This window comes from Micromys minutus (assembly GCF_963924665.1).
Source record: "Micromys minutus genome assembly, chromosome: 9".
In the NCBI taxonomy this organism is placed as follows: Eukaryota; Metazoa; Chordata; class Mammalia; order Rodentia; family Muridae; genus Micromys; species Micromys minutus.
Genome location: NC_137978.1, coordinates 28,797,615 through 28,825,305, shown reverse-complemented (window position 1 = coordinate 28,825,305; position 27,691 = coordinate 28,797,615). Strand labels below are relative to the sequence as shown.

The 27,691-nt window shown below is 36.6% G+C and overlaps 1 protein-coding gene across 1 annotated transcript in view; it reads right to left on the bottom strand.

Moving 5' to 3' along the window:
* FAF1 (Fas associated factor 1) overlaps positions 1–27,691 on the bottom strand; it is a 265,810-nt gene that overhangs the window by 205,408 nt on the left and 32,711 nt on the right. Inside the window, exons 3-4 of the mRNA XM_080921695.1 lie at positions 13,394–13,440; positions 5,525–5,727 (exon numbers count right to left, since the gene is read on the bottom strand). Coding sequence (XP_080777821.1) covers positions 5,525–5,727; positions 13,394–13,440 — 250 coding nt within the window. The remainder of the gene's footprint in view (positions 1–5,524; positions 5,728–13,393; positions 13,441–27,691) is intronic.

Below are 27,691 nucleotides of genomic sequence, written 5' to 3'. Positions count from 1 at the left end.
TTACACACAAATCTTATAGTCGAGTGTTATATCTTCAGCTATCTTTCCTTTCCAACATGAGTAATCTATATTTTTTCACTATTCTTCTTTGTTCATTCTAGCAAGATTACTGATTTTTATTAACCTCAAAAAACTGTTTTCTCTATTTCTCTATGATTTATAGGTTTTCTAGTTTATTAGCTTCTTCTCTTATACATAGTATTTTCTTTACTTCATAATGTCTTAACAGTTCTGTTCAGTATGAAATTCATGAACACACAACTGCACATTCCCATGATGAAGCCAGAGAAGACATCAGTGGTACTCCACTATTATTCTCTGACTTACTGCACTAAAATCAGTTCTTACTGAACCAGAAACTCACTGTTTCAGCTAGAAAAGCAGGCAGAGTGCTCTCAAGATCTGCCTGTCTCCATTTCCAAATGCCAGGGTTACAGGCACATGCAACTATGCTCAGCTTTTTGACATGGGTGCTGGAGATTCACTCAAGTTGAATCTTCACCTAGCCAGCTATCCTGACTCCTGAGTAAAATTTTAATGGTAGATCTGGTGCATAATTTTTCCCTTAGTTAATTTTCAGTATTTTGAATTATTATCCTTATTAATGTCTTGCTTTCATTTACACTGTTAGGCATCTTCATAAGCCTTGTTTTTTAAATATGAATTTTCTAGTTTACTATCTCTAACTGTCTGGATATAGTAGTTTATAGTAGTTTATCTTTAAAAGTATAGAAGTTCATTTGGGCAGGCTTTCCTCAGAAGTATCCAGAATGTGGTTCTCAAAATAGAATGTAATAGATAGGCTTCTCTGGTTCCCTGAAACTGATGGTACAACAGTAATGTATAAACTACAGGTGCCTTATCATAATACAAAGTACTGACTGGATGAGTGAATACTATATTCCTTAGCACTAGCCTTTGCATTTTTACAAAGTCAGCTTCATTTCAAAATGTGCTCCGTTATATAAAACTAAAAGTGTGATTATATAAATCACTTTCAGTGCACAGCTCCTTTCTCTTATTATAATGTGAGATTCATCTTCATTCTACCTGCATCATTAGAATGTTCTTCTTGATTTCTCCTTGTACAGCTAGACCATAGCTGTCTATCTGTTAGAAAGATAGTTGAAGTGTTTCTATTTTGGGACACTTACAAATAGATACTATGAGTTTCTATCTTCAAGTTTTTGTATGTGCATGTTTTCATCCCATTAGTAAATACCTACAAATAAAAGTATTTAGCCACAAGTCATGAAAGCCATCTCCACAAGGACTTCCTAATTTGCACACATCTTTATAAGGTAGAGCACTTTTACATATAAACTGGTCAACAAACATCTGTGATGAATGGCTTGTCTTATTACATGAAAGAATTTTATAACTAACTCAGTAATTGTTAAGTGTGGATCTCCTAATTTATTAACTGCTAAATATCAGACTCTGGGAAAAGAAAATTACTATTATACTGTTATTATATTTTACCATTATATTACTATTATAGTCATTACTATGTGCATTTCCTCCTTCAATAGAAAAAATAATTGTGGAAGAAAACAAGACAAAAATTAACTAAGAAAAGGCTTCAGGCCCAGCATTCCAAGAGGGAGGCAGATCTCTGTGAGATGGAAGGCAGCCTGATCTACAGAACAGGTTTTAAGACAGCCAATGCTACACAAAAAAAACACTGTCTCAAAAACAATTTTTTTAAGAAAGAAAGAAAAAGAAAGATGCTTGAAAAAACAGAAGAAAATGAAGATATTAGGAAAATCCCCATTCTTCTGATTATTGTCTTGCTTGAAAGATAACAAATGCTGACATGACAGATAAAGCTGAAAGGACAATATTAAAGTAAAATATAAAGATTTTTAACAAAACAACAATCAAACTGATCATAGTGGAAAGCCAGAATGAAGAAAGAGGAAGACACTTATTTCTTCATATTTTCCCCTATTTAAAATAAACACAGTATTTTAAAATAGAAATCTAGGTAAAGAAATATTTTATTTGAGAAAATACCCAAAGAAGTTGCAATCAGTCTACTGATAAAAGTCTATACAGCCATGCTCACTTTAGCCAAGAAATGAAAATAACCTAAATGCCAATCAACAGATGAATGAGTATTGATTGTTTCATGAGGTAAATGTATGTATACAATGTAACACTGCTCGTTCTTAAACAAGAACAAAATTCTGTCATTCTGCAGTAAGAATGAATATAGAAGACATTTTGCTAATGAAGTAAGCCAGACACAAAATGACGATTTTGCATAACCAGGCTACATGTGAAATCCAAGAAAGAAAACCTAGAGATGGACAGTAGAATGACTACTGGAGTCTAAGAGAAAAGTTAAGGAAGAAGCTGGCAATGAAAGGGAAAGTGTCAGCCAGAGGAACAAAGATTCAATCAGGGGGGAAGAATAATTCCAAAAAAATCTATTGCATGCTTTGGTGAATATTGTTAAAAATGTATTCCACATTACAAAACAGCTTTTAAGAGTGAATTTTCTTATCACAAATCAACTATGAGTATATGAGATAAATGTTAATTAACCTGATTTGTTCATTCTACAATGTATATATGAACAGAAAGATCACATTATACTCCATGCACAGATAGATAGATAGATAGATAGATAGATAGATAGATAGATAGATAGATAGATATACGTATGTATAAAAAATGTTAGCCAAGAGCACAAAACTAAATTAAAGATATATTTCAATTATGTAAATAAAACACTAATCATACTAAGATCACAGTTCAATTTATATTCTTTGTGCTGATAACTCAGGATTAAAAATTACTCTATACTTTGGTGGCTCATAACACCTGACAAAAAGTTAACAATTTGTGTACAAATAACCTAATAGTAATAAACAATGTTTACTACCTGCACTCTTCAAAAGTAAAATCTATAACAACAAACGCTATATACTCTCCAGTAATTTTACCCTCACAATAACTTTGCAAAACAAATAAGATAATCATGCTTTCCATTTTTGTAATTACTGGTAACAACATCCTCCTCCCAAAAACTTCACCTCATAAGATATAGCTGAGGCTCTGGAGTGGTTAGGTCATACAGCTAATCTGATTCACAGGGTCAAATCAAAAATGAAGTTCAGAGATTCTGGATAAAACTGATTATTATGAGTAGCTAATCTATATAAAAAACTTAAACTTCTTCAGGGTGAAATTGCATGCAGTACACGCTTTAAATGTTTATATTTTTCAAATTAATTCTTTTAAATTAAAATTATATTCAGTACAATAAACATAGTTTTTTAAAGGTAGATTAAAAGCAGTTGGACAGGAGAAACAACTGGCTCAACTTAATGACAGAGCTATTTTTTCTAATACATTCCAGAAATGAAACTAAGTCTGTGTTAAATGGATCTAGAAACTCAAGTTTGTTCACAGCAATGACTGTAAAAACTCACTAGCATAAATCCATTGCTAGATCCTGGTCACTCACTAAGACATAAAAATCCCAACCCTCAGAATATCACACTATCTTATACAGAAAGCACTTTATAAAAGGACAAGGCCTTTAAAATGACTTTAAATTATTCAAAATTAGCAAATAAAACTCAGAAGGTTTTAGGTATGAAACTGGAAAAAAAAAATTAGCCAGCCTAAGCAGCTACCACTAGGTGTCACTCTGGTATAACTCTCTTGACTGAATTTAGCCTTAGTTTTACATCATGTTCCCTATACCAGGTAATAAAAACAACAAAAACAGAACAACAACAAAAGCATTGTCTTATTGGGCATCATTTTTCTACAAAGAAACTAACATTTATTCAGTTCCTGAAAACAGTATGACAGTCTATAACAATTATATTGCAAGTCACAAAACTTAAATGTCTGTGTTGAAATGTCCTCTTATGGGTAGCTAATCTATATAAACATATACCCCTACCTTCTTTCCTTGCAGCCACTCATTCCCTCAATAGATATGACTGTATCAAATACTATGACTGGAGAAAGAATTTTAAAATAAGACCTGGTCTTCGAAGATTGAAAAGTAAACATTCGTAAAGAAATCTTAAAGAATTGATATTTACGATTCATTTTTAAAGTATTCAAATTACTACATCCATGGAGATTAAGAACTGTGTCAGAGAAGAAAAATATATACAAGATCTTGAAGCCTAGAAGGTTTCCACAAAAGTAAAGCAAATGCAATGTGAGAGACAGGGAATAACACACTAGGGATTTGTGTGTTGGAAAAAGTGTAGCAGTCTCATTATAGAAAATATAAATGAACACGTGTAAATTATATAGAGAAATCATTTTACTTACACATCAAAGATATCAATTCCTGAACTGAAATAAAGAAGATGAAAACAGAAGAGATCCAAACAATAAGTGGCACAAGTAATTTAGGAAATCAAACACAGCAAACGAACAACATTCTACCAAGTCCCAAGAATTATCTACTAGCATGCCTTCCATATTTATACCAAAAGTAAGGAGCAGGTTCACAACACAAGTTCCCACTGACATCCACTTCACTGTGAGAGAGTAAGTGTAATCCAGAGCAAGTATCAGCAGACTATGAAGAAATGTATAAGTAAGGCCTATCATGTAGTAGTGTTTGCCCTATAATACATTTTGGATGAATTATAATAGGTGAATGTAACAATAATTAAAGAAATAGAGGTCATGAACTAAAGAGAACAGAGAGAACATGAAAGAAGTTGAATAGGGTAAAAAATTGACATAAGCAAACTACTCATGTATGAAATTCTCACAAAAATAAAAAATCTTCATTTAAAAGACAGTATCAAAAAAGCAGAGCTTTTAATGGGCAATTTAGGCAACAAGAGTACCACTTCTGTGAACGAGATTATGATTAAAGAGCTTAACAAAGAAAGTCCATCCCTTTTGCCCTTCTAGCCTTCTGTCATGTAAGGTCATGGTACTCATCCCCTCTAGGAAATACAGTACCAATTCTATCCTCCAAGCAGATAGAAGGTGTCACCAATCTGTGATTAAGCGCCTTAATCTTCTCAGCAGAAATATGAGAAAATTAATTTTAATGTTTTTAGTAAAATTACTCATGCACAAAATAGACACAACAGTATGAAATAGTATGAAGAACGCTTCGGTTGCAGAGTTGGTATAGAGTGAACTCAAACTAAATTCTGGTCTTTTTTGAAGCCCCTAAGTATTTAGTTTACAACAATCCTAAGATAGTATATAGAGCTGTGAATATAGATAGCTCAGTGATGAAGTGCTTGTCAAATATGTGCAGTACCTTAGAGTAAATATTTTGTATTGGCAAAAACACACAAAAAATAACAACAATGAAAGAAGTTAAAGCATCAAAAATTATTCTTGAACTTACCTTAATATCATAATGTTTATTCAAGTTAAGAACACAATAACCTATATTGTATCTAGTACAATGTGTTTCTTTCCCTTCTTGTTGATAGTCAACTCAAAGGAAAAGAATTATGTAAACTTGGAATTTGCCTAAAGAATTCACTTTTGAAGGCTTTATGAGGGTGATTCTTACCAACAGTACAGCTGTCTTCAAGTACCACATCGACATTTCTGTCTCTGTATTCAACTCTGAAGTCTAGCATTCGAGGCTGCCTTTCTACAATCTGCCTGGATGGCATTACAGGTCGAAACGCTGAAGAAGAGGGAGTTGGAGCTGGAGCAGGTTGACTTGATGGATCAAACATGGGTCCTGGCATTGTCTCCCCTCCAAAGTCACTGAAACATTGACAGAAAGAAAAGATTATCTCTAATTCATTACACAACACCAAGATCATCCACCACTGCCTAGCATGTTATTCCTAACACTTTGATATACCTGGTAAAGCCAATTCTCCTTTTAACAAAACTTACAGTGGCTAACGGCCCCCTTTTTTCCCTGTCATCTTCACTTTTTTACCCTAACTACTACTATTATATTATTTACAATTAGATTTTTGCCTTATACTGCCATGTTAGTCAAATGTCAAAATGAGAATTCAAAAGTGTCTTAGGCTGGTGAGATGGCTCAGTGGATAAGGGTTCTTGCTGCCAGACCTGAAGACCTGAGTTCATCCCAAGAACATACTAATAGAAGGAGAGAACTAATTCCTCAGAGTTGTAAGTTGTTCTCTGTACGGCAGGCAGACAGACAGACAGACAGACACACACACACACACACACACACACACACACTTTAGAAAACTTTACGTGTACTTTGAAGTCACTCACTGAATCAGTATTTGACTTGCTACTTCTATCACAAACACTTTTTTGAAACTTCTTTAATATCTCAGTCCTGATTTTAAAAGAAGAGTTTTGTTAAGAATAAAAGAAGCTATCAAAGAAGATTCTACTTAACACTAAATCTACCATCTAACCCACATATGTGCTTGCTCTCTCTTATAAAATAGGGGGTGTCTTTTCACTGTGTGTACAAAATCTCCTCAGTTTAATCTAGTGATTAGCCCATACTCCATTACAGTATCTTTGGCACTTAGGTATACAATTTAACTATGTTCAATCTTTGCTTTCTTAACAAAAACTAAGCAACTAAAGTGATTGAGTAGATGAGTAACTATTGTAGAGATAATGACAGGACACTGATGTACAAGAACTCCTTCTGACTAATGCAGTTACAGAGGAAAATGGCAACCCCAGTTATTAGTATCCAACTAGGGTCAGGAAAGTACAAAGTTCTGAGTATGGCCTTTTAGAAGTTTGTTTCTTCTACTGACAGTTGTAGCCTTGCTGAGAATGAGCTCAGTTAATCTGGGAGACTGAGAATTACAGTGAAGTTGTGACTTCCTCCACTATACTTTTCTAATAGAAGATGAATCATGAACAATATGATGTTGACAATTTGTCAAGATTTGAAAATAATAAATATGAAGAACTGAGCAAAAAAGTCTGATTACAGGTATAGAAACAGATCTTTTGAACATGAAAATATTTGTTTCTGAGGTGAATGTTCACTACATCTGACTCCCTGAAGAAAATGTTCTTAATACAGTGACAAGGCATTGGTTATTAATTCCTTCTTCTGTCTGGGGTTACTAATATAATGAAGTCATGCCAAGAAAAGAAGGCATGGGTACAGAAAAGCTTAACTGAGATCAAGGAGACTAATATTAAAGCCACAATACACAAGAATCATATAACTGATTAGCAATGGGTAACATCTATCTTAAATAGAAAAGATTGGAATATGAATTATCATCTCTGACCTCAATGATACCATATGTAACTTTAGCAAGCACTTCATAAATGTTTTCCACATAAGTATGTCTAAGGAACAGATTTCCACAGCAAAGGAACTGCAGCAATGGGCTCGTGTATGAATGTGATTGCCTGTTCTTAGTTAGCTTTAAAAAAGTGATTTCTAAACACTTAGTTAATACAATTTACAAGATAAGACCTCAACACTGAAGGCTCCTTCTTAAAGAAAACGGTGTATACTTTACATTAGTGACCAAAATATGATATTTATCAAAATACCAAAAACATAATGTAGTAAGAATGGGACAGTGGTAATAGTTCCTTTGACCATGCCCAATAAAATCACATTTTTGCTTACGGCAATTTGGACTATGGTAATTCAGAGATTGTAGATCTCACTAGTATAATGTTTTTACAATACTTCTGCTGAGTCAGAAATTCAGAATGTCAGTTAACACTAAACCACTAGTAATGGAGAAGAGTTAACTAGAGTTTATCCTGATTACCAAGGGGAAAAAATCTTTGGGTTATTGTTATACAGTGGGCTCTGCATCCCAAAGTACTTTGTGGACCATGTCCAGTTAAGAATTACTGGAAATTTACAACTTGAGAAAAAAAAAGATTAAGGATATTGATTTTTCAAAATTAAGGTTTGTGATGTCACATGTAATAGGTTAAAAATATTAATGACTAGTGATATTGGCTAAAGATAAAGAACGGAGACTAAATAGGAGGGGGGAAAATCCTCTAATAGTATCAACTACAGTTGTATGACCATTAACAGAAATCAGGACTTTTGTAGCAAAAACACATGTACATACATGTGCATATGTGCATGCACACAAACACACAAACACACACACATACACACATACTTTCTTCTTTCAGCATCAACATTAATACTATCAATAAGAACCTATCAGGAGCAAACATATCAAACCAACAATAGTATGCACGTTTTTTTATATCATTCATTAATGTAAGGGCTTTTTCTCCTATTTGTTCTTAATTTTTTAATTGTGCATGCATGTGTGTGTGTTAGTTTCTTTCCTGCTGCTGTATTAAAATAATACTAACAAGCACAATTTAGGGGAGAAAGAACTCTTAAGTCCAAGTTCCAGGCTATCACAAAAAAGAAGGGAAGGCAGCAAGAGCCTGAGGAACTAGTCCGATCACATCTATTATCCAAAACAGTAGCAATAGATTAACTGGTGCATTCCTGTGCTCAGCTCATCTTCTCTACTCTTATAAAGCTCAGAACTGTCTTCCTAGGAAATGGTACTGACCGTACTACTGATTAGACCTTCTCAGATCAATTGATATAATCAAGATAATCTTCTAAAGAAATTATCAGAGGTTGACCTCAAAGCAGATAATCAAAGGTATATACAGAGGCTTGCTTTATAGGCATCAAGTTGGCAAATAAAATTAGCCACCACAGTGTACATGTGTTTGTGTAGGCACATGCATGCCACAGTGTCTGTGTGGAAGACAGAAGACAATTTGTGGAGTTGGTTCTTTTCTTCCACCTTTAAGTGGCTTCCCAGTTGTGGTGGTTTGAGTATGTATAGCCCCCATATACTTATATATTTGAATTCTTGGTCCATGGGAAATGGCACTATTAGGAAAGTGGTCTTATTGGAGTAGGTGAGGCCTTGTTGGAAGAAGTATGTCACTGTGGAAGTGAGCTTTGAGGTCTCAGATGCTTAAGCCCAGGTCAGTAACATATAGTCTCTTTCTGCTGCCTATAGAACAAGATGTAGAACTCTCAGCATCTCCAGCATCAATCTGACTGAATACTGCCATGCTTCCCACCACTACAATAATAGACTACACCTGTAAGCTAGTCATAATTAAATGTTTTTCTTTATAAGAGTTGTCATGGTCATGGTATCTCTCCACAGCAATAAAACCCTAAGACACCAGCTATCTCACCAGCCCCTCTGTGTGACTGAGTGAGTGAGTGAGTGAGTGAGTGAGTGAGTGAGTGAGTGAGTGAGTGAGTGAGTGAGAGAGAGAGAGAGAGAGAGAGAGAGAGAGAGAGAGAGCTTCATTTTCTGTTTTGTCTTAGGATATACTGTTTGTTCTTTTAACTTTCTCCACATTTTATAATTGAATCCACATGAAATTCCTTCAATTTTACATGACTAAAATTGCCCACCAGGTTTTTGTTGGCTATTAATCCTTAACAAACATGTCTCAAAAATAAAAAAATTTTACAAATATTTTTTTATATTTATTTATAAAATGATCAATGGAACTGGAGAGATGGCTCAGTGGTTAAAAGCACTTAGTACTTACTCTTCCAGAGGCCCTGAGTTAAATTCCCAGCATTCTCTTGGTGGCTCACAACCATCCACAATGAGTTCTAATGCCTTCTTCTGGCATGCAGGTGTACATGCAGACAGAATACTCATATATTAAATAAGTATTTTTTTAAATGATCAAGCTATCATTTGATTTTCTCCACTATACTTTTATAATCCAAACTTATTTTTTTTAAAAAAGGCACATGACTGTAATCCCAGCAATCTAGAGGCAGAAGTAGGTGGATCTCTAAGGCCAGTCAAGTCTACAGAGCAAGTCACAGGACTAGACAGAGGAAACTATCTCAAAAATTAATTAATAAAGTTAAAGCACTGGAAAAAGATGGAAGTGTGGGTAAAAATCTAAGAACTTAGACAGGTGAAAAAGAGAGAGCAATGTTAGGTAATGAAAACAGATGAAGAGTAAACAAAAAGACACATGAGTCACAGAAGGGTAAAAAGCTAATTATATTTTCTAGTTTCAACTCCATCATAGTTCTATTTGGTTGACTGGTTTGTTTGTTTGTTTGTTTGAATTGTTGGTATGTGGATTCAGCTTTCTGTATACTGAAGAAACAAGAACCACCATTGCCTTCCAAAAGAACTGAATATATGTTTTGAAGCAGAAACTGTGAAAGCTGGACTTTCTTTTTAACTCCATTGATCACTAGCACAACAGAATTAAATAGGACCAGTAACAATAATATATTTGTTATATTGATACAATTAGAAAAAGAGTGTTTCTTTAAGGTGTTCTTAGGGAAGAAAATTTCCCCTGTATTTTATTCTTCACGACTATACAGTGTTACTGAATATGTAAATTATTGTTATATTAAAATAAAATATAGTTTAAAATGAGAAGCATAATTTTTTAGAAACATTGATAAGGGGAGGAACAAATATAAAGTAATCTATTTTAGGTCTAAATTTCAGCCAGCAGAGTGTTTATCTTTCTCTATAGAGCACTTGGGCTCTAGGAGGTAGTGAGAAAGAAGCAAAGTTAGCAGGAATTCTGCATTTATTTATTATTTGAAATTCAAAAAGTCCATTCCAAGGCAAAGTCTTTGGGCACACCTTCCAAAGAAAATCACATTTGTTTTCAAGACAAATTTGTAAATCAATTCAGGCTTTTCTAAATGGATATTTTACTAAACAAGAATGCCTGAGCATTTACACATTGATGGTATAACATTATATATTCTGAAAGTATAGTAACACTCAAGATTTGAAAATAAATCCTGTCTTTTCTAGGTATTAAAATGCTAAGCAATAAACCAATGAATACACTGTATACTTTTCTGAGTCATAAAAGAAGTAATTGATAAGTACCTCCCACTTGTGAATAAGTAAAGTCACTATTAATTTATCAACCTTAACATAACATCTGTTCTCCACTACTGTAATTAAGTAATATCTCCTTCTTTTAAAAGGAACACACAACAAGGACACCTGCCCCACTATGTTCATAGCAGCCTTATCAATAGCCAGGAGCTGGAAAGAACCCAGATGTCCTTCAACACAGGGATATAGAAAATGTGATACATTTACAACACAATGGATTACGACTCAGCTATTAAAAACAATGTCTTCAGAAAATTCTTAGGCAAATGGATGAAACTAAAAAACATCATCCTGAGTGAGGTAACCCAATCACAAAAGAACACACATGGTATGCACTCACTGGTAAGTGGGCATTATCCCAAAAGCTTGAAATATCCAAGATACAATTCATAGACCATATGACACTCAAGAAAAAGGAAGACCAAAATGCAGATGCTTTGGTCCTTCTTAGAAGGAGAAACAAAATACTCACAGGAGGTGAAGGGTAGGAGGGACTTGAGAGAAAGAGAAAAGGGAGAGAGGAAAAAAAGAGGTGGGCAGGATCAGGTATGGGAGGAGACAAGGATGATATACAGAGGGTAAGGAATTTGGATAGAGCTGTGTAGCATTGGGGGAATGGGGAGTTGGGGGTAACCACCAGCAAGTCCCAGATGCTAGGAAAGCAAGAGGCTCCCAGGACCAAACAGGAATGAGATTATCTGAAATACCCAACAAAGAGGAGAGAGAACATGTAGAGACCACCATATCTGGAGGTTAGGCAAGGCCCCCAGTTAGGAGTGGGGCCACCCACCCTTCTCAAAATTTTAACCCAGAATTGCTCCTGTCTAAAGAAATACAGGGACAAAGAATGGAGTACAGATTCAAGGAAAGACCATCCAGAGACTGCCCCACCTGGGGATCCATCCCATATGCAGCCACCAAACCCAGTCACTATTGCTGATGCCAAGAAGTGCTTGCTGACAGGAGCCTAATATGGATGTTTCCTGAGAGGCTCTGCCAGAGCTCTGTCATACTGATACAGATGAGGATGCTTGAAGCCAACCATCAAACTTAGCACTGGGACCCCAATGGAGGAATTAAGAGAAAGGACTGAAGGAGCTGAAAGGAATTTTTACCCCATAAAAAGAACAATATCAACCACCAGACCTCCCAGAGCTCCCAGGGACTAAACCACCAACCAAAGAGTACACATGGGGGGGGGGGGGGACCCTATGGCTCCAGCAGCATATGTAGCAGAGGATGGCATTGTCTGGCATCAATAGAAGAAACCGTTGGTCCTGTGAAGGGTTACATTCCCCAGTGTAGAGTAATGCCGGGGCAGTGAGGTGGAAGTAGGTGGGTAGAAACGGGGAGGGGCAATGGAAGAGGGAGGATATAATATTTGAAATATATATACATTAAATATCCAAAAAAGGGAAAAAAAAGAAAAAGAAACAAAGAAAGATATGGGAGGGTAAACTTTCCTCATAGGAGGGGGGATATCCAAATATTTTTAAAAGAAGAAGAAGGGGGGGGGAACAGAAGGAGGAGGAAGAGGAAGAAGAAAACACCCACTCTTTCATAGTATATGTTGAAACATTCTAATTCTCTTTTAAAATCATCTTCCAATTGTACCTGTAACAAAGACTCAAAGCCAACAAAACCAATCCATAGGTTAGCAGTGTACATTTCAGGTACAGTAATAGTCCTGTGTTCTGGGATGTGTCACTATTAAAGAGTTACTGAAATTGTTACACACTGTCCTGAGTTAGAAACCCCAACTAGGAAAGGGGAACGACCTGTAGTAAGCTTGGAGCTAAAGCCTGACCTGCCAGGGGAAATCACACTCTGCAACTATGGAGCCATGTCTTCTTTTCAGCTCCCTCTATCTTATGACTAAAAAGATGATTTGGAAAGTTTTCTTTAAAATTTAAAAGTCATCAAATCACTGGAAAAGTTGTTATTATTCAACTAGTAAAAAACATATAGATTTTATAGTTAAAATAAGAATCCCCATGCCTGTCATACCAGCACTTGGGAGATGAAGTAGAAGAAAGAATAATTTAAGGCCAGATGTAGCTACATAGGCAGCTCAAGACAAGATGGGTATACATGAGACTGTGCTCTAAAATAAAAAGGGGGTATGCATTGGAAAATTTAGAGAATTACCTACATTAGAGAACTAATTAATGCAAAAGACACAAAAGAATAATGCCTGTATTATTGACCAAAAGTCTAAAGCTCCACTAAAAAGTAAATCCAGGAGTTAGCAATCTGAGATGGCTCAGAAGTTAAGGTGGATGCTTTGCCAAAGACTTGGATTTGGTTCCCTGTGGTCACATGCTAACTAACTTACAACCACCTGAATCTTCAGTTCCAGTCCTGGGTATCAAAGCTGACTTCAGGCCTGACTCTGCCAGCATTGCAAATGCTGCGCTTACACACATGCAAGTGAACACTCAAATACATGAAATAAAAATAAAAATAAATCTTCTGTCTTAAAGGTAAATGGAAAAAATTAGTAAAACCATCATCAAATCATTAAATGTTTTATAACATACCTTTGCAGAATGCCATTTTCCTGTGGTATTACACCATTGATAGCTGCCTGGAATGCAAAACAACAAAAAGAATTTAACAAAATAGGTAACTTAACTAGTGGAATGAATAATACCATAAAAGGAAGTAAATATATCTTGAAATGTTTATTTAAACAAAATACTGGAAGTTCGCTTAATGATAAACATCTTCTGTTAAGTGCTTCTACTTTACCATAATAAAATACAGTATGGGGGGCTATGTCAAATAACAATGGCTCCATATAGACTAATCAGACTCCCCAAGGAGTATGGACCTTGAGTAAACTCAACTTGAAATTAACCCACTGAAACTGGTCTTCTAACTAAACTACTCAAAAGGTATTTTTTTTAAGTCAACTGTTGGACCAATTATTTATTGGCTTCCTTCATAGCCTAGTTTTTCAAGTGTTCTTTTAAATCTGTGATCCTCTCTTCATACTTCTGATAATTTCTGCTTGCTTCCTCCCACTCCCACACATCTACTTTATATTCAAATAATTCAAGTATAATCTGAGATTTTAAAAAGTGAGTTGCCAGACTGATTATATATAAATACAACTAAATACTAAAACTAATATATTTCAAGTATGCAATTTATACAAATAAAAAGAATTTCAAACATCATTTGAAAATAAAAATGATAAATGCATTTTTATGTAACAATATATATTATAAGCAGATCAAATTAATAATATGACTCTTATAAGGCCCATGTTTGGAAAACTTGTAAAAGAGAGGAATAATTATTGCAATATTAGCATTGTTTCATCAACTATCCATTTTTTTCCATCTGTGGAAAATACTGGGAGTACAGAAATCGTTACATTTTTGTTCAAGTTGTTTCTACACAGTATGTCACAATTTAACTATTTTCAAACTACCTAGGTAAGAGATACTTAACCCATGGGACACTAGTATTTTAGCATCCACAATTCCATCTTGCCATCATGTTTATTCTTCCAACAAAACAAAAATGTTCTTCTTTCATTTACACTGACCCCTTACATATAATCTAGCATCAATCTAGACAACATTTTTTTTTTTTAAGTTATTAACCTAAAACTGTCTGGGCACTAACACCACAGTTTTGAACAAGAAAGAATCATATTCTTCTAGTAGATAAATTATGTCCTAAGAAAAGTGGTATTTTTAAAAGAAATATAAAACTATTTATTGACCACTGTTCACAATTATTTACAATAAAGTATATATACAGTTGGGTGACATTCCAATACTACAAAGCTACTTTTTTGGCTCATTGAACCAGAACCCAAATTCTAAGAAGATTGACCCTACCAGTAAGGAATGGGTCAGGGTAAAGGAAAAGCCTGCAGGTCATTAACTGACAGCAGCAAATTTTGTTCACTCATTTAGCAGGTCTTAAGCTGCCAACATCAGCTCCAACTACGATTCTATTTCCACATCAAACAGATACTGTGAATTATAACCTTTTAGTACAGATTTTAACTTTCTACAAAGGAATGACTCATTAGAGGAACCTTTACACAGACTGCCTGACCGGTCCCTGCCTCTGTAGACCAGCTGGCTTCTTAAATCAGAGCTCCATCTTTCTCTAGAGTGCTGGAATTAAAGGTGTGCACCACCACACTCAGCCCAAGTCTTGTTATTAAATCATACTACTTTGTCTATTTCCATTTACTGAAGGGGGAGTTAGTATGGACAACATTCTGTTAAAAAAAAAAAAAAAAAAAAACTACTGAATTTACTTGATAACTCATCAATTCTGATGTGGTTGCTTTTAAACTATCCTGTCTTATTCCCATACTAGCATTATCACTTATAACCAATGGGAACTTCTGAAGAAGTCCATCATGCCCACATACTTGGTCTCTCCACACAGCAGCCAGCATGATGTTCCCAAATGCGAAGTAAAGTAAAACCTTTCTCTTTCTCAAAAGTGACATAATACTTTGTCATGGCTATGAGTCATTCACTTTAAAGTATTTGTGGGAAAACAGCAATCCTACTTTAGGTAGATAACCAAAGGAACAGAAAGCAATCTGAAAGAGATATATGCACACCTATTTCAGTCATACTATTCATAGCAGCAAAAGGCAAAGTGACTAAAATTCTCATAAGTGAATGAATCAACAAATGCAATATAGTATGAACATACAGTAAGTAAAATACTATCTGCCCTTAAAAAAAAAAAAACAAAAAGTCTGTCCTGTTATAACATGTACAGACTAAAAACATTACACTAAGTGAAATAGTCACTCAGAGACAAGACAAATACTGTATGTATACACAAGGAAATATATATGAGGTACCTAACAAAAATAATAGAATTCATAGACAAATAAAATGGTAATTGCTGGGAACTTTGGAAAGGAAAAGGAAGATTTGTTGCTAAACAAGTATACAATTCTAGTCTGGAAAAGTAAAAAGTTTCTGGAGATCTGTTTCACATAGTTAAACACCCATATTCTAATAGGCAAATCTTAAAAACTTGGTTCTATAACATAACATTTATGTATGTGTGTTGTTATAATAATTAACATATACACATACATACATACATACATACATAATACATACATACATACATACATACATACATACATATAAATCTTTTGTGCACAACCGCATAAGGTCTGTTTCACTCACAGTTCCTGCCTCACTTTGCCTCTCAGGATCTGCTGGTCATGATAGCAGGTGTATCTATCACACTGCTAAGGGTGGGTAGGAAGGACCAGAATAGCATCTTACTACTGTAAGACTTATCATTGGTGATGTTTAAGTATCATGGACATAAATGTACACATTCAAGCCATACATGGATGACTTTATATATAATTACAATTAATATATCATTACTACAGTTAGTTGCCATGTGTGCCAGTTGTATATGCTTCTAAAAATTACAGAAACATCTCTATGTGTGTAGGTTACACAGATGTTTCAAAACACAATCTACAAATCAAAATCAAGAGAAAAAGTTAATAAACTGAACTGCATTAAGATTAGTTGTTTTGATTTATTAAAGATCTCCACTAGAGGCTAGAAAGATGGTTCAGCAGTTAAGATTACTGGCTGTTCTGCCAGAACACCTGAGTTCAATTCCCACTACCCACATGGCAATTCACACCTGTCTGTAGCTCCAGTTCTAGAGCTTCTGACATCCTCACACAAACATACATGCAGTCAAAACACCAATGAACATGAAAATTTTTTAATTAACTAATTTTTTAAAAAGATCTAACTCCCCCTACCAATGTCTCGCCATCCAGAACAGCAGCCACTAAGGAAGATCAACTCCCTCTCCCCACTTTGGAGAGCACAACTCTTTGGCTGCACTGGACAGTGCAAAACCCTTCAGATATCTACAGACAGCATCCAGTACACAGATGGACAGAAGTGTTGCTGTGAGAGCCTATTTTCTCAAATTAATGTGCATAATAGAACCAGACCACAAAAAAATAGCCTATAATTAGTTAAGAACACAAAAAGGGAGAAAGTACTATTCTTTATATATTCAAAGAAATCTCACAGTTTTGTTAGCTACTATGAATCACTAACAAATGTGCTGGCCGATAACTGTAGCTGATTCTACCCCTAATTAAGTATTGGAGCTTACTCTCAAAATTGCCAGCACTCTTCCTCTGCCTTCCTCTGCACCTTGCACTTAGGGAAAGCAGTTACGTCTGATGAAGTGAATAGGAGACAGACTGCTGCTTTCAAAGACAGGATCCCTTCCAAAAGCACATTTGTCTTCCAGAGCAGTCAGTGCTACTGTGGGGAAACATCAATAAACTAAGAAACTACCCACATGCTTTCTCATATTTTTCTATTCCACTTGTCCCTTCTAATTCTGGGCAGCTCAAGTGCATCCTGTTACCAAACGGCAGCATTTCAGTTGTTTAAACCTCAGCAACCAAGCTGCTTTTGATAAAACAATGAAGTGCTACCCAAAACAAAATTAGTAGCTAGAAGGTAATCACAAGGTTACAAAATGAAGAATGGTGGCATGGTTAGCACACTGGATGTCCCACATGTTAAAGCCTTAGTCCCAAGCAGCTGCTATTTGGAAATAGTAAAATCATTAAGATCAAAACTTGGCTGGGATGACCTAAAGTCATGAAGGGTACACCCTGTAGGGGGAAGTGAGTCCCAACTATGTTCTCTTTCTCTCTTGTCCCATAACTAATAATCTTCTACCAGTCATGAGGCACTGCTCACTGAAAGTCCAAAAAGAAAAAGACCAATTGATCACTGACTGAAACCTCTGAACACTGAACCAAAGCCAACCCTGAAGCTATCTAGAGACTAACCAGGAGTCACCTCCTACATTCATGACTAAGGAAATGTCAAGGATTTTTAAAGTTCTGTTTCACAGTAAATCAAGTATAAAAAACAGGCAGTATTTTGTCAAAGTGAAACCCCTGTTACATCATTACCAATGTGGTATATATCTTTAAAAAAAACTATATATCCAACCACAAAATCAGCCTTTCTTTTAAAATAATAAATAAGGAGTCAAAAAAAGCAGTAATATTTTATTAAGTAATGATCACGATATCCCAGAGAGAGCAGTGACTTGCCTGAAAGACCACAGCAAATAAACGGCTATGCCAAAACTAGAAATCCAGTCGCCCAAGTGCCAGCCCAACACTGAGAATAAGTAAAACAAACAGAATAAACACAACCTCTATGTTGAGGTTTAGTCTTTTGCTATGTATTGTAATGCTAAATACTGCCCCCCCCCCCAGTGCCTAGTTGTACCCAGGAAAGAGAGAATGCGCATGGGTGATACTATGTAATGCCCCCCCCCCCACCAAGTTATCCCTGATTGGTGAATAAAGATGCCTACAGCCTGTGGCTAGAAAGAAGAAAGATAGGAGTAGTTTGGGATCCTGGGCTTGGGATTGGAGGCAGGGCCACAGAGAAGGAGTAGCAGGAGGAGCAAGAGGAAGAGCAGCAACAGCAAGAGAGGAGCAGCAGGAGGAAGAGAGGAGCAGAAGCAGGAACAGGAGGAGAAAAAAAGGAGAAGAAGACACCATAGAGTAAGAGATAGTAAGAACTGGCCATGGGGGCTGGCCAGTCTGAGAAGAGTGGCCCATCCAATATGACAAGTCATAACTATAGGTTAAACTAATAGCTTAGTGGGTAGATAACTGTCCAGCTCCAGTGCTGATTATAAATATAAAAGTTGTATGCCTTTTATTTGGGAACTGAATGATCAAAAGCAGGGTAAAAACCAATTGAAACTAATAATTTACAACACCACTATGGGAAAACATAATAATTTACTGTAACACCTTTATGGGAAAAGATAATAATTTATTACAATACCTCTATGGGAAAAAAATAATTATTTACTACAACACCTCTTTAGGGAGAAAAAAAAAAAACTGATGCCATGGCAAAAAGCTTAAAAACAGCAAGCAAATTTTGAACGTGGTTCTGTAATACAAGTGTGAAACCTTGAAATCATCCAGGAAATGTCTCAGGAAAGTTTCTGCTTTGGAGAAGTTGCTCACCTAAAAGGTCACAAGAGGGAGGGGAGGGGAGGGGAGGGGAGGGGAGGGGAGGGGAGGGGAGGGGAGGGGAGGGGAGGGGAGGGGAAGTGGAAGGGGAGGGGAGGGGAAGTAGAAGGGGAGGGGAGGGGAGGGGAGGAAGGGGAGGGGAGGGGAGAGAGGGGAAGGGGAGGGGAGGGGAGAGAGGGGAAGGGGAGGGGAGGGGAGGGGAAGGGAGGGGAGGGGAGGGGAAGGGAGGGGAGGGGAGGGGAGGGGAGGGGAGGGGAGGGGAGGGGAGGGGAGGGGAGGGGAGGGGAGGGGAGGGGAAGGAAGGAAACCAAAAAAGAAAAACCACACATGGAGTACATTTTGTGTTGATCAACTACTCCTGAGCATAAGGCCTGCCCCTAAAGGGTGGTTTATGCAGCCAGAGTCACTCCATTTTGCCTCCCCCAGCAGTTATCAATTAATTATAAATAGCTTCTTAATTGGGGCTGGCTGACAGATTCTGAGGGTCAGCCCATTATCAACAAGGCAGGAGCATGGAAGCATCCAGGCAGGCATGGTGCTGGAGAAGCTGAGTTCTACATCTTGTTCTGAATGCAATCAGGAAAAGACTGACTTCTAGACAGCTAGGAGGAGAGCCTAAAAGCCCACCCCCACTGTAACACACTTCTCCAACAAGGCCACATCTCCTTATTGTACCACTCCTTAGGCCAAGCATATTCAAACCACCACACATGGTATTATGAAAGTGCTACTGATTTTGCTACATTACTAAAATATAGATCTCTGAGTACAGAGGTTATTGGCATGAACAATAATAACCTTAATTTTGACATCAAGAAAAATAAGTCAAATCTTTGTTAAAAAACATATTAGCCAACATACTAGTAGCAATGTAGCAGCAATACCTTAGAGGTATGCAAATATCTTCATAGAAACTTTATTTTTAAGATAATTTTGTAATTATATTTATGTACAGAAAACTTAGTGTACATTTAACCCAGTTTAGTGGAGAGTTCTTTAGCCTTTGCCTTTTCCAGCTTAGCAATGCGAGCTACAGACTTAGGACCCAGAACACTTGTCTCCCCAGTGGCGGTGGATTTCATCATATCTGTCATTATAATTGGTCCTAATAACTTCCACCAGCTTATCCAGAGCACCCTTGTCTTCCGAGTTAACCTGTGTGAAGGCAACAGTGGTGCATGTCTTCCTGTAGACCAGGCACCCCAGCCTGGCCTTTCCCTTGATGATGCACTAGGATACCCCCATCTTTCAACACAGGACAGGCAGGAAAATCACCAACTCATCTACATCATGAACAATCAACACCAGCTGAGCCTTCTTGTTCTCCACAAAGGTGGCAACTGTATTGATTCCTGCTCAGAGGACAGGTGGTCTCTTAGTTGGGGCGTCCCCTTTGCCAGGAGCTTTCTTCTCAGCATGGGCCTGTAGCCTTTGCTTCTTCTCTTGCTTTGTCTCTGGCCTGTACTTGTGGGTAAGCTTAAGCAGCTGAGTAGCTGTTTGCCTGTCCAGGGCCTGGGTGAACTGGTTAAAAGCTGGAGGTACTTTGAGCCATTTATAGAGGATGGCTCTTTGCCACTGCAGCCTGATATACCAGGCCATTTGACAAAGCATGTTAAATCTTTTTTGAGCTAGATATCTTGCCCAATGCTGAAGTTCTTGGGCCTTTCCTTAAACAAAGGACTGACCAACTTTTGGGCCTCCTGTTTCTTGAGGACGGCAGGGGCCAGGGCCACCTTCTTCCACTTGGCCTTTTTTCCTTTGGGCATCTTGTTCAGCTGGAGGAGAGCCATAGACACTTTCTACATAACTGATTGTCAAGGACTGATTAAAGATATAATATAATCCACTACCCCAGCTGTATTTATGAATCAATATAAGCTTATCAAGTCAAGTTTCGGGTCACTTATATCCTTTTAACAATTATACATTCTCTCTGTTTACTGTTCTGTGTGAGCATATAGTAGTCCCTGTAATGTGTACAAGTGTGTACAAATGCCCATGCAAGTCTGTTCACAAGCACATAGTGGAGGCCCAGTGGTCAATGTCCATTTTCTTCCACTATTCTTTACCTCATTTTTGAGACAGGGTCACTAGCTGAACCAGGACATCAGACTCTGGGGTTACTGACATGCATGCCTTTCATGTGGGTACTGTATATCCAGACAGTATACAGTACTGTATATCCAGGTCATCATGCTTATATGGAATAGCACTTCACTAGGTGACCCACGTCCCCAGCCCTAATTACGTAGTCTCTTTAATATAGCATTCTGAGTTGGCCTGTCTGTTCTGAAGTAAGAGGAACAGACATTAATTGCTAAGTATTAAAAAAGATAGTATAAGGAATGTACTATTTCAGCTACAACTTATCTTAGAAAGTTGTGCTGTGGTTAGTTTGAATTTAGAATGTTCTCCAAAGGTCTATGTGTTCCAAGACTGTAATTTTGGGGAAGGAGGTAGTGAAATTTTTAAGAGACAGGGGCTAACAGCAAGTCTTCAGGTCACTGGGAGCATATCATTTAAAAGGTTAAGAAATCCAGAACCCTCCTTTCCTTTTCTTTTCTCTTTTCCATTACTGTCTTTAGAAAAAAAGAAAGACTGAAGAAAAAATCTCTACATATTCAGTGCAAATCCAATATCTGTTCCCAGATACTTTCAACCTGAAGCTCATTTAATTCACAGATGGAAAACTACAAGTATTCATGGAGTAACTGTATTTACCACAATATTCCAAGCTACATCTGACAATTAACATCATATTCTGATAAGTGATTAGAACATACAACTTTCTTCTTTCATCTTTGAGTCTCTGAACATTTACCTAATAACACTTTTTAAAAGAATAGATGCTTATGTAATAAAGTAACTTACAATTATGTTTAAAGGGAAAGTAACCCAAAATACAGTATAAAATTGAGATAAAATTGCAACCTAAAAACACTGCAGTCTTCAAACTAGTTTAACAAAGTGAGAATTTCATATTTGTAACAATTTAAGTTTTCCTTTGAAAAGAAATTGATTCATATTCATTCACTGAATTATACCTTAAAAGTTAGTAATCTTTTGCCACCTAGAGGTTTTTTTTCCCCCAGAACTAATAAAAACTTTCAAACAGATTGTATTATATAGTGGACCTCATAACAGATTAGTACAACCAAAAATAAATAGGAAAAAATTATAAAGTCCTTATAAAAAATGCAATACATGAACATGTGAGAAATGATTTTTCAATAAATGCCACACAGGAGTGGACTATAAAATTTTACTAGTAAGATTCTAAGATGCTAAAATCTGTTCTAGCCTGCTCCTCAAGTATCTTGGTTATCCTTCTTCTTTCCCCTAGCTTGTGCACCAGACAAAAGAAAGTAATACTTGACACACTGGAGCATAACAGCGAAGACTTTTAAATATCCAAATGATAGAAAGGGAACAGAAAAAAATCTGGTGACAATAAAATCAAATCAACCAAGCAAGCAAGCAACTGTCATATGCCAAAGACAAAATTTCTCCCCACTATACTTTTAAGAGAACCAAAGCAAGAACACACACACATAAAGTAAAATCTCTTCAACCTAGCAATATAAAGGTAGGTGAACAGTAGAAACAGCATACTAAGTATGAGTACAGGGAGATTCTAATCATCATTTTTAAAATAATCTTGGCGTTATTATTATTTTAAGCTATGAAAAGGACTGACTGATCTGGGTTGAAAAATCAATCACATTTACTTCCTAACACCTAAGTGACCTTAAACAATTTGGTCAACTTTGCTGAGCATCAATTTCTATACATTAATATAAACTACCTACTTACTTTTCAGAGCTGTTGTGAGAATGAAATGAAATATGTAAGTAAATGATATCACGTGTTTATCAGCTCTAGAAGAAGGGAGAAATGACAGAAGATTGCTATGCAGCTAAAACCTAAAAAATTGAATATGTATGAAAATAACAGGCTTAAATGGTCCCTCCATAAAAACAAAATGACCAAGCCAAGGAAGAAAATGTTGTATGATGAGATATTCCTTCATAGCAACTTCTCCTTTCTCAGAGCAAGCAGCCGTACAAATACAAAAGGTGTGTGAAGGCCACTGATGAAGTACTAAATGCCTGACTGCATTTTGAGGACAGAGATTCATTATGACACTGGTTAAACCATTCATAGAACTGAAAGCATCCATCATACTTTTAAGTAGAAAATTAATTCACATTAGTTCAACAAATATCCTGAGCAGGGTAGTGAAAGAGATGGTTCTATATAACTTCAGGGTAATTACTAAAACAGACATTCAAAAGTAAAAATTAATGGAGTGGAAATCTCTCAAAACACTTTGATGACACTTGAAATGGTACAGATTGTGCATGTGATAACTCCTTGGTCTTTGCTATTCAATGCACAAGACTGAATTTAAGATTCTATTAGACAAAATTATCAGTGTGAACTAGAAATTCTGTTATGAATCAGAAATCTATATACCAATTGGATCAATTTTATCTCAGACTAGAATATGTAGTTAAAGATGGATGCATACACTCCAAATAGCTTTTCTTCTACAAAATCACAATAAAAGGTGAAAACTAAAGCAAAAACTTGAGTGCAAATTTCAAAAATCATTTATTACAAACACAGAATATTTAAAATACGGTATGTCTAGGTTAGTACCACTTATATTCTATTTCACTTTGGGAATATCGAATATCTGTCAAGTATCCTTTACTGTGTCTACTAGATTTTACTGACAATTTTAATTTACTGAAGGTGGTTCACACACACACATACACTCTCACACATATGCATACCTTCATTCACACATACTCTCACAAACACTCACATATGTATGTGGGTTGATGTTAAGGTGATACATGATTGGACAGTGGAAAGGTAGGCGAGGAAAAGGCTAGGAAAATGGAAGAGGAGGAGAGAGAGGAGACTGGGGAGGAACAAAGATGGAGGCAAATGTGAATGTTTCTCTCTGCACATCTCTTCATAAATAAGGTCTTTATGAATGTTTTATAAGGGATGAAATTGTACAAGATCATTTGACTTATCTGGGTTGGCAAATTATATTATACCTATTGGATCAGAGTAGTTTGGTGTGCTCTTTGATGTGACTACTTAATAGAGCAAAGGGTGTAGTAGCCGAGCATATAAAGCCCACCACAGAGTTAGATGTGTGTGTCTGAGGCTTGGCAACAACATGCCAAGGGGAAGTGAGTGAAAACAACACGCCAGGACGGTCATATCCACCCGGGACAGAAGCAGCGGGGGTGGTGAAGTGAAACATGCCTGAGTTCCTAGAGGTGGCATGGAGTACCAAGTTACAGATCCCCGTAGTGTCAGATGGCCCCATGGGAGCTGTCAAAGCACGGGATAAAAAGTTAAGCCACCTCTTTAATATTTACCACAACACATATACATACTCACATATACTCACACTTACATGCACATACACATGACCTCTGTGAAGCAATTAGCCAAACAGGTTTCCCAGATTATAACTATATTATAAATATTTAAAGAAACAAAAGATTAGATATGAGCAAGTATTTTAAACTTATAAAGTTCTTTAAAGTATTTCTAATAATGGTAATTATTAGACTGCTTATCATAGAATCTTTACAAGATCAGAATATAATAGATCCTGCATAAGCTATTTCATGTAGTATCAAAGCTCAAGTACAAGCTAGACTAAACCATTTCTTCTGTATGAGTAAATTCAGAGGTTGACAAGCCACTCTCACTAAATAAAAGGACTGGAAAAACCAGGGCTCTTTAAGCACTATTTATTAATCCAATGTTTGCCACTATCCTTAGCTGTCTAACATTAATGTATGCAAAACTATATAAATTATATAGTTTTGTGTTTTCCTCTAGCCTAAAGTCTCTTTTATGCTGAAAACAGGAACTGAACAGTAAATCAGTTCTAGAGCCCAGATTACAATCTGTAACCATCACATCCTATATTTCCATTATCAAAGGTCATTTTCGGTGCAAAGATTCTAACTCAGCTGTCAACCATTCTTCCTCAAGTGCCTTTGTGGATATAAATAAAAACTCAGACTCATCTTCTAAGAAATAATCTCCATTGCAATGATATTTAACTTATTTTAAATATAGGCACAGGACAGTGTGGGAAATAATAATCTGAGGTAAACAGCGGTAGAAAATGTATAGTACATATCAAGTGGAAATGAGACAAGAAACACTTCCAGAATAGTAATGTTCATGCTATTTTACTTTCAGGATTTTAGCATGTATAACCTTTAATCACTTGTAAATAAATACTGTCAATTATAAAGCACTGAAAATACAGGGCTTAGATGTACTTCTTTGTAAATAATCATATACTCAAAATAATTTGCAGGTTCAGAGAAAGTGACTAATAACCAGAATTCTTGAGACTAGATTTTATTAATTATTATTTGTGTGACTAAATCAACAAAATAATAAACATTTATGAACATTACCTTATAAGAAAGTTATTCTCAATCCTGAATGTATGAACAAGAATTAGACACAATGTGTCTCACCAAAGTGAACACTTCTGGTTTCTTTGGAAAGTCAGTTATATCAAAGGATGTATTTCCTGAAGCAGACAAAGATGAAAGGATGTTTTGCTAAAGCAAGCACAAGAAAGGGTCATGATGAAAGATCTTTGATAATGACACACATGCACTGGTTTGCTTACATTGCATAACTGAACTCTGTTTGTCATGATTCCATAGAGAAAAATGCACCCAAAAACCTTCCAGTGGTGCTCTGGTGGCTTCTTGCGGCTTCTTTAGGCTCTGGCTGACTGGCAGAGTGATATCAGCTGATACAAACTCACATGGAGTTTTGCTAAGAAAGACTCACGTGCTCAGGCAAAACATGGTGAGGCAAAACCCACGGAGAACACGTGATATTTGGAAGGAGTATAAATAGGACTCAATGGACAGCAACGGGGCTTGCATAGCTAGCTTTGCAATGAATGCTTCTTAGTCTCCTGTCTTCACTAAGAAAGGCACAGCCAAGAACTTCTCCTGGCATCTCTGGTGGTTCTGGTCACTCCTGCTGACTTGTGGAGATTCGGCAGAGGCCTGGCCAATATGACTAAGATGTCATGTCACCACCGCTGCGGATTGTTATCCTGACACCATTGAACTTGACTGCTTATAATATATTTGTGAAATGGCTGCAAGTAAAACAAGCTGCTGCGGCTGAATCCTATAAACTGAGCTTCTGGCTAGAAATTGGATATGCTCCAAAAAACTATTTCTAAACAGGTCCACTTTCCCTCTTATCCTAATAAGCTTTCTTTTCCACTAACTCTGGTGGGTGGTGGGCTAGAAGGGAGGTAAAAGCATTTAAGAACCTATTAAAAAAACAGGGTTTGAAAAAAGCTAAATTTACACTCACCAATTTTTCAGCACATTTTTCAAGTTTAGGACTATAACATGAATGAATGTATTGCCCAAAATTTCCTGTGTGATAAAAATTAAGAAGGGGGTGCAGTGGAACAGCCTTTAACCTCAGCACTCAGAAGACAGAAGCAGTGAGTGGATCTCCATGAGTTTCAGAACAGGCTAGTCTATATAGTGAGTTTCAAGTCAGCCAGAGCTACAAAGTGAAAATCTGGGGGTGAAGGGAGTGATTAAGGACCAAAGTCATAAATTAATTATATGCAAAGTGAGACATTTGAAAGGTAACTGAAACATAAAAGGCTCAGTCCTTGTAAGGGTTTCATTCATTACTATATTAACAACAGATTAATAGGATAAAGAGAGCAATAAAAAGCACTCTCAGGCCAGATCTGCATAGGAATAAAGAGAAAGGTGCCCTCAGGACAAGATCCCACCTAGCTTAGCTTCCAATCGGTAGAAGAGGGCAAAAGGGTTCAGAAAAGCATTACAATCAAAAGCTGCTGCTATGGTGATTCAAGGGAGGGAGGGTCCACCCCAAGCTGGCAGATGAACTGAGCAGTGTCATCCACATGGCTAAGATTCACAAGTAAGTGAGTTGTGCAATCTTCCACCACAGTTTCAAAGAGCCACTGGGGCTAATAAACAATGACTGGCAGGAAAGTCCCTGCCTAGAAGCCATAAGATGCCACTGCATGAAGCTGTACAAGTGAAGCCTGAGTTGCTATGGAGACGACTCCCAAGATGTTACACAGCCAGAGAGACATGAGGCATCTATTAAGGAGCGCTGCACAGGGAGTGGATCTAAGCCAGGAGAGAGAAGCATGCTACAGGCAGCAAGGAAGGAAAGGCAGAGCTGCCGACACCTTTTGGAACCACACATGGAACAGGATTTGGCAGTTTGTCCCCCTAAACCAAGATCTTAGAGAGATGCATAATATAAAACCTATACAAAATGTAGCATAACAGAAGGAAGTTACATGGTTGAAAATGTGTCATTGAAGAAGATACTGGGAACCAACCTTCTGTTCCTTGGATGGTACTAGATAGTTACTTCTTTTGCAATGTGTTCCTACCATGGTATACTGTCCTATCATATACCTAAAATTAACAGGGTGAACATCCAAAATTATAAGCCAAATAAGCCTTTTTTTCTTTTTAAGTTGATTACCTAAGGTTTGAGACAGTACTGCAAACCTGACTAACGACTTCTTTTCTTCAAAAGGTAACCAGTCTTAGATATTTTGGCAACAGAAAGCAAAATGCCTAATTGAGATCACTGTGTTACATTTTTCTTTTTATTATTTTTATTTTTTCTTGTTTGTTAGAGAAGGGGCCTCATTGCATTGTCCTAGCCATGAACTCACTACATA